The following is a 12387-nucleotide window of genomic DNA, read 5'->3' on the forward strand; positions in this document are numbered from 1 at the left end:
TAGTTGTGGCGCACAGGCTTAGTTGTTCCGCGGCATGTGGGATCTTCCCGGGCCAGGGCTCGAACCCGTGTCCCCTGCATTGGCAGGTGGATTCTTAACCACTGTGCCACCGGGTAAGTCCAAGAGAGCTTTTCTTATCCCACAATCTTGAACAAAATTCCTGGACTTGATATTCACTTGACCAAAACAAACCATCACTGGGTCCATTGGAAGTGAGTGGCTGATTGGGTTGTGCTGAGGTGTTTAGCACCCCTCGAGCCGAGATGGGGGCTGTCCCACTCAAATCAGGGTGCCTGTGAGTGGGGAGGGGCTTCCTCTATAGAAATGCTGCTTACTGGTGTGCACTGAAGGGGAAACGGATGCCGGTCATCCTAATAATTACTACCCACTAAGTATTCTCTGTCCAGAGAACCACGTCTCTGATGGCCCTGGGCATAGTAATCCTAAACATTTGCAGATGATCCCACCACTCTCACCAGTATGAGGACAGAAGGAAGAGTGATGGCAGGGAAGGCATGAGGAGTTCTCAGCAACCCAACCCCAAGTCAGTTGAAGAAACAGCATTCTATGGACTTATAGAAAAAGAGGGGAAGGAAACATGCTTAAGCATGAATGATGATTATCTTGGGATGGTGGAATTCTTGGTAATTTTAATTTTCTTACATGTTCTGTATTTAATTGTCTTTCTATGATGAATATGTTAGTTTCTATGATGAATATATGTTACTTTTTTTTTTTTTTTTTTTTTTTTGCCGTACACGGGCCTCTCACTGTTGTGGCCTCTCCCACTGCAGAGCACTGTCTCTGGAGGCGCAGACTCAGCGGCCATGGCTCACGGGCCCAGCTGCTCTGTGGCATGTAGGATCTTCCCGGACCGGGGCACTAACCCCCGTCCTCTGCATCGGCAGGTGGACTCTCAACCACTGCGCCACCAGGGAAGCCCTTATATGTTCCTTTTATACCCAAAACACATTTTGCCAGAGATGAAGCTCACTCACCATGCATACATTCAGCCAACAAGTTCTTCTCTTCAGTCCAACCATCTCTAAGCTGCATGTTTTAAAAATGAGGTTGCTTTTCTGAATATGTTCTTATGTTAAAAATTCAGGGGCTTCCCTGGTGGCGCAGTGGTTGAGAGTCTGTCTGCCGATGCAGGGAACATGGGTTCGTGCCCCGGTCCAGGAAGATCCCACATGCCACGGAGCGGCTGGGCCTGTGAGCCATGGCTGCTGAGCCTCTGCGTCCGGAGCCTGTGCTCCGCAACGGGAGAGGCCACAACACTGAGAGGCCCGCGTACCGCACAAAAAAAAAATAAATAAAAAAATAAAAATTCAGAGATTGTTAAAAAATAGAAGAAAATATTTACTCAATAAAATATGGGCTATAGACACCTTTGAAACATTAGGATACCCTTGAAACCAATAATTTTCATTTCAGTGAGTTTCCTTTGGAGATAAATATATTTAAACACACATAGGTGAAAACAGTAGGAGTTGAAGAGACGCTGGCTCAGACCAAGATGGAAGAGCTGAGGGCTTCCCAGGTGGCGCAGTGGTTGAGAGTCCACCTGCCAATGCAGGGGACACGGGTTTGTGCCCCGGTCCGGGAAGATCCCACATGCCGCGGAGCAGCTAGACCCGTGAGCCATGGCCGCTGAACCTGTGCGTCCGGAGCCTGTGCTCCTCAACGGGAGAGGCCACAGCAGTGAGAGGCCCGCGTACCACAAAAAAAAAAAAAAAAAAAAAAGATGGAAGAGCGTCTTCAAGGTCACTTTGGGCTGAGGGAGGAGTGTCGTCAGGACACCAGAGGTTGCACAGGGTCCTGGGCTCAGGACTCCAGGACAGAGCTGCGACAGGCACTTGAGCTGGGCCTGGGAATACTGAAGGCCCTCCTGAAACTCTCTCAGCCTTCGGAGCTCTGGCTGCTCTGACGTGGAGAGGGAACTCTGCATGGGGAGCACTACACATTTCTAAAGCTTCCCCACATTTCTGTTTCTGGGGTTGAGAAGTGCCCCCCTCAACCCCAGAGCTTCTCAGGTGGTCCTCCTTCCAAATCTGGATTCTCCTATGTTGCCACATTGGCACTGGGATAGGGTGGGGCAGGGGAGTGGGTGTGGGTTAGGAGGAGGGCATATGGATGCGATAAGGGGGTCCTCGAGAAGAGGGTCATGTTCTCCTGAGGAGGTGTCTCCCTTTTCTGATGGAGCCCATGGTCAGCCTGGCAGGGGGAGCTGGCACTGGGGACGAGGGACTGGAGGGAGCTGGCTGTCAGTGCAGCAGGAATTTTTATTCTAGAGTTGGAAGGGTGGGTGGTGTGTTGGAGGGGGAAGCCCATAACAGATCAGAAATGTGAACGGATGGTTGCCAGACACAGTAGGTGCCTAACGAATGTGCTTGAATGAATAAAATAGGAATCAATGATTTCTGCTCAAGAGATGAAAGTTTATTAAGTTCCAGGCAGTCCCCCCTTCACCCCCTTTTGGCCCAGTGCCATTCTGACCTCTATCCCAGAGGAGATGGAGGGATCCATCCCAGGGGCACGTTAGTCTGGTCCCTGCAGTTTATAGTAGCTCATTGTTTTTTGGATCCAGTACAGAAAGCTCGAGACTCTGGTGTAGACATTTGGAGGTGTCCCATTCTCTTCTCCAAAGGAGACGATGCCCTGGGCCATGCCGTTACACACAAGGGGGTCCCCAGAGGCGCCCTGTGGGCAGAGAGAGGAGGGGCTGAGCCGGATCTTCTTCAGGTGTGGTCCTCTGTGCCGCCCCAGGGTGGATGGTCTCTGTTGGGGGCCCTGGCTGATATCAGGGACTGTTGGTCCTGAGGATTCAGCCTGGCCTTGACAATCTCCCCTCCTCCTCCCCAAGGAAGCCTCTGCCCATATGTGGTGGTGGGACAGTCTCCATGCCCCCAGGGAAACAGGACAGAGACTGGATAGGAGAAAAGGCTGGGGACACAGGGATATGATTAGTTCCCACTGCCCTGGACCCTCACAGCTTGGCTGTGCCCAGGGCTTTGCATGGATAACGCTGGGGATCTCACCAAAAAAGAACCCTTCCTCTTTCTTGGGTTCCCGACATATCTGGGTAGTGGTGGTGTAATCTTTGTAGCAAGAGATACATTCCTAATCCCTTTGGACTTCAAGGTCTACCGCCTGCAGTTTCTCTGCCATGGGATTGTTCATGCCCAGGTGCCCCCAGCCGGCCACACTGCACACCATCCCTGGCTTCACCAGCTCCCTCCTCCAGGGCAGCCTGATGGGGCTCACAGCGGCGGTCAGGTAGGCCTTCCTCCTCAGCTGAAGGCAGAGGAAAGGCATTCTAACCTACTTTTGGCCCACAGAGGCCTCAGGGACAGTTATGGGGTTGCCTTCCTCACTGCCCTGGGACAACTGAAGGGGTCACACCGGAAGGAGGGACAGGAATGAGGTCATGGGGGATTCAAAACCCAGGTATGAAAGTGTGCAAGAACCAGTGTGGCTACGTGCCCTACCTGCAGTCACATGATAGCATTGACCCACTTATTATGATCATAGCCTGGGTGGAGGATGGCTCTTCTCACTAGGATGACCTGCTGGGTCCTCTCCTGCTGGTAGATGTTGTGGTCCCTCAGGGTGACGTTGATTGAGCTGCCCCGAGAGCAGAGAGGGAGGTGGAGTCACAGGAAATACAGGCCAGGAGCCGTGAGGAAAGAGCACAGCTTGGGACAGGGTGGGACTGGAGGGGAGAAAGTTCTAGGTATGGGACCTGGGGCTGAGCTTCTCTGTGCTGCCTGCTTCCTGGCAGCCCGGGCTGGGTGCAAGTTCCTGGAGTCCACTTAGGGTGTTCAGTCCTGCACAGAGCTTGACCGTCTCTAAGGAAAACCAGGAATTTCTCACATCTGCACCCTGGACTCCAGGGTGCAACCTCAGCTTCCTTCCATCCCACCTTTGATCAGTCCCTTCTCTCCACGGGCCACTCGCATTGACCTGTTCCTCTCTCCCCAAAGCTCACCTGTCCTCTGAAGAGCTCTCCTGTGTTACTTGGTGGCCCAGGTCTGCAGCCCCTCCCTGAGAAGAGGGTTCCCTGTGAGGGGTCTACAGAGGGGTGGGGGCCCAGGTGTTGCTCCTCACCTTCCCCAGCAGTGAGCTGCTGTCAGCATGAAGTCCTCATGCACAAGGAGACCCCCCACAGATGAAACTTTTCTCTGAAGCATGGTACTCAAGAAACGCCATGTAGGGACGAGAGTGAGGCTTGGCCTCATGGCCCTGATGATTTTGCCTGAAAGAGAGATTGCAGTCTGCCCGCTGTGATCATGGAGCCAAAGCCTGGAGAGGGGAGATGGGAGCAGATTTGCTTTTCTTTGAGGGAATTTGACCAGAGTTCAGAAAGTTCCTGGAGATGGACCAGAGCCAGGATATGTATGAGTGTAGCACCTGAGCAGGGTTTCTCCAGTGCAGGATGGGACTGGACCTCTGACGGTGGGGACAGTCACTTACCTGCCTCCCCACTGGGGGACAGAAGAAGGGCCAGCAGGAGCATCTCTCCAGGAAGGCTGCCCAGATCTGAGTCGCCGCTGCTTCCTTCTGGTCCTTTAACCCTGGGGGTCCCCTCTGGTGTTGTGACCTTTATCAAGTGAGGTTTCTCTGAAAGTCTCACAGCTCTGTCTGATCAAGTCCTGGGGTCTGAGTGGAGCATGAACTACCGGTCACCACGGAAGGACCCGTAGCTCTCGGCTCAGCGCCACCACAGCAGCAGAAAACAAGAAAGGCGGCTCCAAGTAGGGGTAGTTGGAGATGTTGTATCAGCCAGTAGCAGGTCCCTGAGCCCTAGCAGCCCGGGTGTCAGGATGATAGATTCAAGAATATCTTAATTCTCGTGGTTCTCTTTAGATCACCAGGGTGACTGTGTATTGAGGCCTCTTTTTGTGTGAGACTGTGGGAAACATTGGAGATAACATCTCTTGCTTCTGGTGGAGGAGACAAGCCGTCATGATCAAACAAGGATGGTGAGATCCTTGGTATGGGATGGACAGAATGGTGTGACAGTGACGCTGAAGAGGGCTTATTCCAGTTATAAAGAACTGAGTGGTTTAAGAACAGCAGCGACATTGCTTTTACCCACGAATCTGCATTTTGGTCAGGGTACAGTGTGGATAGCATCCCTCTGTTCCCCTTGGTGTCAGGGAGGCTTGAATCCTGGAAGCTGAATCATCTGAAGGCTCACTCACACCCACCCAGTGGTTAGTGCTTGCTGTTCACTGGGCCCGTTGGTTTCTCTTCACAAGGTCCCCGCAAGTAGTCTCAGTTCATGGGGTTGTTGGGCTCCCTCACAACACAGTGGTGGGCTTCCCCAGAATGAGCATCTGCTAGAAAAAGAATGAGCCAGGCAGAAGCATCTATTCTACCCTATTCCACTAACTGAAGCGATCAAGAGCCCCCACCAGATTAAAAAGGAAGGGTCGTAGACCCCACCTCCCAGCGGGAGGGGTGTTGCCGTCATGTAAGGAGAACGTGTGGGATGGGAGATACACAACGGTAGTCGTAGCAAAGCAGAATCTGCCGCACTGCTTTAGGGGTCTGGAGAGTTAGTCAGAGCCATTGAAACCACTGATCCGTCTAAGCCTAGGTCAGTGCCTTTGGATAGGTTGGGGTCTGCTCTGTCCAACCCACGTGCACTGAGAATGGAAGAAGTTTGCCTGTCCCCAGAGCTACTCTTTTTAATGAATTACTGATACCATGTGAAGTGAGATGGATGCCAGGGAACCAAAGCAGAGTACCCACACCACTATCCAGAGAATTGCATTCTGGTGTCTCTGTACCATTTGCTAAACAAATTATCCTGATCGTGTCCCCATAATGGAAAAGAAGGAGAGAGTCATGGAATTGAAAACATTGTTGGTTCTAAATATCGTGATCCCAAGTCTCTTAAAAAGCAACAAAACCTTAAAGAAACAAAGCACACTCTCAGTAGGGACTCTGGCAGGGGAGCCACGGTAGATGAGAGCGTGGTGTCCAAGCCAAGCCTGCGTGGGGTGGGAATGTGCCCACTCCAGGCATCTCTCCTGTGTGGACACACTCCCTACGTGGGCTCGGACACCCTGCACTGGGCAGCCTGGATGAGTAATTAGAATACACGTGAGGCAGGGAGTGGATGCCCAAGTCTGTTGAAGAGGGTGTTCAAACAGGGACTGGCTATTAGGTGGTATCGGAGCTCAAGGGAGATTTAAAGGCCTTCATGGAGTCGGGGCGGTGGAGAGGGGGGAGTCTGGCGGGATGTGTCAGAGCAGGATAAATAGGGTGAGGTGGGCATGGGTATGAAGGGGCTGCCTGATGTGGATTGCCAGAGCCTGGGAGGGGGGAGCAGGGGAGGCACTTGGAGAAGATGAGTGAGAGATCTGTTATATAAATCTCTGTGGGGATTAATCAAATAAGTCAACATATTAAGCTAATGAGCCAGGTTTCTCACTGTCTGAGGATTGGACGGTATTGGTGGCATCAATGTTAATTCCCTGGGTTTGATCGTAGGACTGTGGTTATGCAAGAGTGTCCTTGTTTGTAGGGATTACAGTCTATAAAGTATTTGAGAAGTTGATGGAGCACCATGTCAGTAACTTTACTCGCAAATGGGTCTGGAAGACAGAAGTTTTTGTATTGCAATGGCAACTTTTCTATAAGCTGGAGATTATTTCAAAATTAAAAGGAAATCTGTACCTTTCAGATATACAAATAATAAACACTTTGAAGATATAATTGGGAAGAAAATCTGTTATAGTAGCAGCAAAAGAAGATGAGGGGCTTAGGAAAACCTTAACCAGAATTGTGAAAAATCTATTTGTGCAAAATGTTAAAGAACTTCTGAAAAACACAAAAACAGACTTTAGAAACAGCAAGATATTCTTAGTTCTCACATATGACAGATCTACACCAAAAAGGTACTGATTCTCCCAAAGCTAATATATAAATGTGATTATAAAAATAATATATATGATGTGATTTTTAAAAACCCACCCAATTTTTTCACTTGGTGTTACACAAGGTCTAGATTGTTTCTAAAATTTGTGTAGAAAATAAGCATGAAAGGATCACTAGGGGAATTGTTAAAGAGAAAAAGGAATAGTACGGCAGAGGGTTAGCGTATCAGATCTTAAGAACGCCTATAAAAATTCTTTCCGAAAAACAGTGTGGTGTTGTATCATGAACAGAGAGAGAGTCTAGTGAAACACAATGGAAAAATTCAGAAACATTCACAGGTATATATGGAAATGAAGTTTATAATAAAGTAGCAATTCAAATCATAAGGGAAAAGATGGACTTTTAATAAATGATTTAGGAACAACTGGATAGTCATTTGTTAAGAGATTACGTTGGAGCAGTATCTTACAGAAACCACCAGAATAAAGTCCAAATAGGTAAGATATTTGTATACTGAAATACACAAAATAAAACCATATATTTCCTAGAAATAAACATGGGTAAAGTCCTTTAGAAAGTGAGAGTGGAGAAAAACTTTCTAACAATGACTCTAAATTCATACACTTTAAAAGAAAGACTGATAAATAAATTATGATTTGAAAAAATAAATTTTAAAGTTTGTGTATCAAAGAAGAGTGTAAGAAAATTCAAATTACATGCAGCAAACTTGTAAAGAATTATTGCAACCTTTGTCACAATTAAGGAGCTAATCTAATATTCAAAGATCTCTAAATCCAGAAGAAACAGACCAAAAACCTGATAGAATGGGCAAAAGACCTGAGCGTTCACAGTAAAATAAATGTAAAAAATAATAAAGAGTCTCAACTTCACTCTTATTCAGATAAATAGAAATAAGAAAAGGAAAAAAGAAAATAATTATTCTACTCTATCTCATCTCTCAGATGGCCAAAAGTTCTAAAGTTAAACAGCATATACCATGGGTAAGGCTTTTTTTTAATTGGTGTTGCAAGATACATCTTTTTTCCCCCAATAAGTGTACTTTCCTCCTATCCATGTCTTTATATTTAAGATGTTTCTCATTAAACAGCACAAGGTTGAGTCTCGCATTTTTATCCAGACTAGCAATCTGTGTCCTTTGGAGTATTTAATCTAGTTACATTTAATGCAGCTACTGATAGGGTTGGATTGAAGAATATCGTATTGCTATGTGATTTCTATTAATGTGATCTATTCTTTGTTCTTTTGCCCTACTTTTCCTGCTATATTTTGTTGTATCTCATTTTGTCTTCTTTATTGGCTTTTAGTTATATATCTATATATTATTTTAGCTATTACTCTAGGATTACAATATGCCTCCTTCACATATTACAGGCAACCTTGAATTCATGCTATACCACTTCATATGTGAACATTGTAATGATATATTTTCATTTGTCTTCCTTCTCACCCTTTGAGTTCTTTTTGTCATACATTACACCACTATATGCCATAAATACTAAAGCATTTTTTGCCTTAAAGTCAATAATCCATGTAAGAAATTGATATAAATACTTTTCCACTTGGTCACTTTTTAAAAATTAGAGTATAGTTGATTTACAATATTCTATTACTTTCAGGTGTCCGTATTTTTACAGTTTATACTGACTATAAAGTTATTATAAAATATTGGCTATATTCCCTGTGTTGTACATCACATCCTTGTATCTTATTTATTTTATACCTAGTGGTTTGTACCTTAGTCTCCTTCCTCTGTCTTCTTTCTCCCATTACCCTCTCCCCTCTGGTAACCACTAGCTTTTTTCTCTGTATCTATGAGTCTGTTTGTGTTTTATTACATTCGTTCATTTGTTTTATATTTTAGATTCCACGTGTAAGTGAAAATGTACAGTATCTATCTTTATCTGATTTATTTCACTAAACATAATACCCTCCAGGTCCATCCATGTTGTTGCAAATGGTAAATTTCATTGTTTATTTTATGGCTGAGTATATTCTATTGTGCATATATATATGCCACATCTTCTCTATGCATTCATCTGTTGATGGACACTGAGATTGATTCCATAGCTTGGCTTCTGTGAACATTGGTATAACTTTTTGAACTAGTTTTTTTGTTTTCTTCAGATATATACGCAGGAGTGGAATTGCTGAATCACATGGTAGTTCTATTTTTAAGTATTTGAGGAACCTCAGTACTGTTTTCTATAGTGGCTATACCAATTTATATTCCCACCAACAGGATACCAGTTTTTTCTTTTCAACACATCCTTGCTAGTATTTGTTATTTCTTGTCTTTTTGACAATAACCATTCTGAGAAGTGTGAGGTGATATCTCACTGTGATTTTGATTTGCATTTACCTGATGATTAGTGATGTTGAACATCTTTTCATGTATCTGTTGGCCATTTGCATGTCTTCTTTGGAAAAATATCTATTCAGATGACTGCCCATTAAAAACATTTTTTTAATTGAAGTATAGTTGATTTACAATGTTGTGTTAATTTCTGCTGCACATCAAAGTGATTCAGTTATACATATATATATATATATTCTTTTCATATTCTTTTCCATTATGATTTGTCACAGGATATTGAGTATAGTTCCCTGCACCCTGCCTATTTTTCAATTGGGTTTTTTTTTTTTGATAATGAGTTGTGTGAGTTCTTTATATATTTTAGATATTAATTGCTTGTCAGACATATCACTTGTAAATAGTTTCTCTTATTCAGTAGGTTGCCTTTTGGTTTTGTTGATGGTTTCCTTTGCTGTGCAAAAGCTTTTAAGTTTAATTAGGTCCCATTTGTTTCTTTTTGCTTTTGTTTCCCTTGCCTGAGGAGAAATATCCAAAAAACCCCAACATATTGCTGAGACCTATGCCAAAGAGTGCACTGCCTATGTTTTCTTCTGAGAATTTAATGGTTTAAGGTCTTTAATAAATTTTGAGTTTATTTTTGTATATGGTGTGAGAAAATGTTCTAATTTTACTCTTTCACATGTAGCTGTCCAGTTTTCCTGACACCACTTATTGAAGAGACTTTTCTCCATTGCATCATCTTGCCTTCTTTGTGGTATATTTTTTGACCTTATGTACATGTGTTCATTTCTGGGCTCTCTATTCTGTTCCATTAATCTTTGTGTCTGTTTTTGTGCCAATTTCATACTGTTTTGATTATGGTAGCTTTATGGTACAGTATGAAGTCAGGGAGGATGATACCTCTAGCTTTGTTCTTTTTCCTCAGCATTTCTTTGGCTATTTGGGGTCCTTTGTTTTTGCATATGAATTTTAGGATCATTTGTTCTAGCTCTGAAAAATGGCATGGGTATTTTTTTTTTTTTTTTTTTGGCATGGGTATTTTTATAGGGATTGCATTAAATCTGTAGGTTGTTTTGGGTCATATCTCATGTTAATAATATTAATTCTTTCAATCCCTGAACATGTGATATCTTTCCATTTATTTGTTCAACTTCCTTCAATCAATGTTTTATAGTTTTTAGAGTATAGATCTTTCACCTTTTTGAATAAATTTATTCATAGGTATTTTATTTATTTTGATGGGTTGTAATTGGGATTTTTTTCTTTCTATTTCTGAGAGTTCATTACTAGTATATAAAAAAACAACAGATTTCCATATATTCATCTTGTATCTTGCAACTTTACTGAATTCATTTATTTCTTCTAATATATATATATTTTTGGTGGAGTCGTTTGAGTTTTCTATATATAATATCATGTCATCTGCAAATCCATTCCTATTTGGATGCTTTTATTTCTTTTTCTTGTCTGATTGTTGTGGCTAGGACTTCCAATACTATGTTAAATAGAAATTGTGAGTGTGGGCCTTTTTGTCTTTTTCCTAACCTTAGAGGAAAAGCTTTCAGCTTTTCATCGTTGAATATGATGTTAGCTGTGGGTTTGTCATAAATGGCCTTTATTATGTTGAGACATGTTCGCTTTATACCAACTTTGTTGAAAGTTTTTATCATGAATCGATGTTGAATTTTGTCAAATACTTTATCTGTATCTATTGAGATGATCATATGATTTTTATTCTTTGTTTTGTTAATGTGGTGTAGGGTTGATTGATTTGCAGATAAGGAACCATCCATCTGTCCCTTGAATAAATCCCACTTGATCTTGGTGTATGATACTTTTAATGTATTGTTGAAGTTGGTTTGTTAATATTTTATTGAGGATTTTTGCATCTATGTAGGTCAGGGATTTTGTTTTTTTGTATTTCCTTCCTTCCTTCCTTCCTTCTTTCCTTCCTTCCTCTCTCCCTCCCTCCCTCCCTCTCTCCCTTCCTTCTCTCTCTCTCTTTCTTCTTTCTTTCTTTCCCGCTCTCTCTTTCTTTCTTTCCCTCTTTCTTTCTTTCTTTCTCTCTCTCTTTCTTTCTTTCTTTCTTTTTTTCCCTCTCTCTCTTTCTTTCTCTTTCTTTCCCTCTCTCTCTCTCTCTTTTTCTTTCTTTCTTTTTTCTTTCTTTCTTTCTTTTTTTCTTTCTTTCTTTCTTTCTTCTTTTGTATTTGTCTGGTTTCAGTATCAGAGTAATGTTATCCTCATGGAATGTTTGTGAGTGTTCCCTCTTCATTATTTTGGAATAGTTGAGGAGGATAGGTGTTAACTCTTTAAATGTTTGGTAGAATTCCTTTGTCAAGCTGTCTGGTTCTGGACTTTCGTTTACTGGGAGATTTTTGATTTCTGAATCAATTTCAATTCTAGTTATCAGCTGTTCAGATGATCTATTTCTTCCTGATTCAGTCTTGGAAGATTGTATGTCTCTAGGAATTCATCCATTTCTTCTAGGTTGTCCCATTTGTTGGCATATAACTTTTTTGCAGTATTCTCTTATGATTGTTTGTATTTCTGTGGTATCAGTTGTAGCTTCACGTATTTCATTTCTTATTTTACTTATTTGGGTTCTCTCCCTTTTTTTCTTAAAAAAAAAAGAAAAAAACATGGGCAGTTTTCAGTATGCTACCTTGGTGTGGGGACTGGGAGCAAGTCTGTGCACTCTTCAAGAGTGGAGTCTAGGGAGAGCCCTCCAGTAAGCCCAATGATTTTTAAACCAGCTAATGGGTCTCACCTTTTCAGTGTCAGACCCCAGGGCTGGGGTGCCTAATATGAAGCTCAAACCCCCTTCTTCACAGTGAGGATCCCTGAGTCTGTGACATCCCCTCATTTTATGGGTCATCACTAGGGATAATGGTCTTGCCTAGATATCATCCCCTCCTCTTCCCAGACTCCCTGTGTGTGTGTATGTGTGCTTTAATAGCCTTGGTTGTAGAAGAGCTATTCTGCTAGTCTTCCAGTTATTCTCAGCAAGAGTTGCTCTATATGTAGTTGTAGTTTTGATGTGTTCTTGGGGGCAGGTGAGCTCGGGGTCTTCCTACTTCACCATCTTGAGTCCATATTTTACACTTTTATTTTTGTTTTTCCCTTCCTGCTTGCAAATGGGGGAATCATCTCCCTTCAGCTTG

The 12387-nt window shown here is 43.2% G+C and overlaps 1 protein-coding gene across 1 annotated transcript; it reads right to left on the minus strand.

The window, feature by feature from the left end:
• Window positions 1–2541: 2541 nt before the first annotated feature.
• LOC101287592 (mast cell protease 3-like) lies at window positions 2542–5111 on the minus strand. The gene is given in 5 exon segments (XM_033411655.1): window positions 2542–2703; window positions 3492–3627; window positions 4111–4176; window positions 4178–4258; window positions 5098–5111. Coding segments are annotated over 5 exon segments (459 nt in total).
• Window positions 5112–12387: the final 7276 nt, after the last annotated feature.

This window comes from Orcinus orca, chromosome 2 (assembly GCF_937001465.1).
Source record: "Orcinus orca chromosome 2, mOrcOrc1.1, whole genome shotgun sequence".
NCBI classification, from domain to species: domain Eukaryota; kingdom Metazoa; phylum Chordata; class Mammalia; order Artiodactyla; family Delphinidae; genus Orcinus; species Orcinus orca.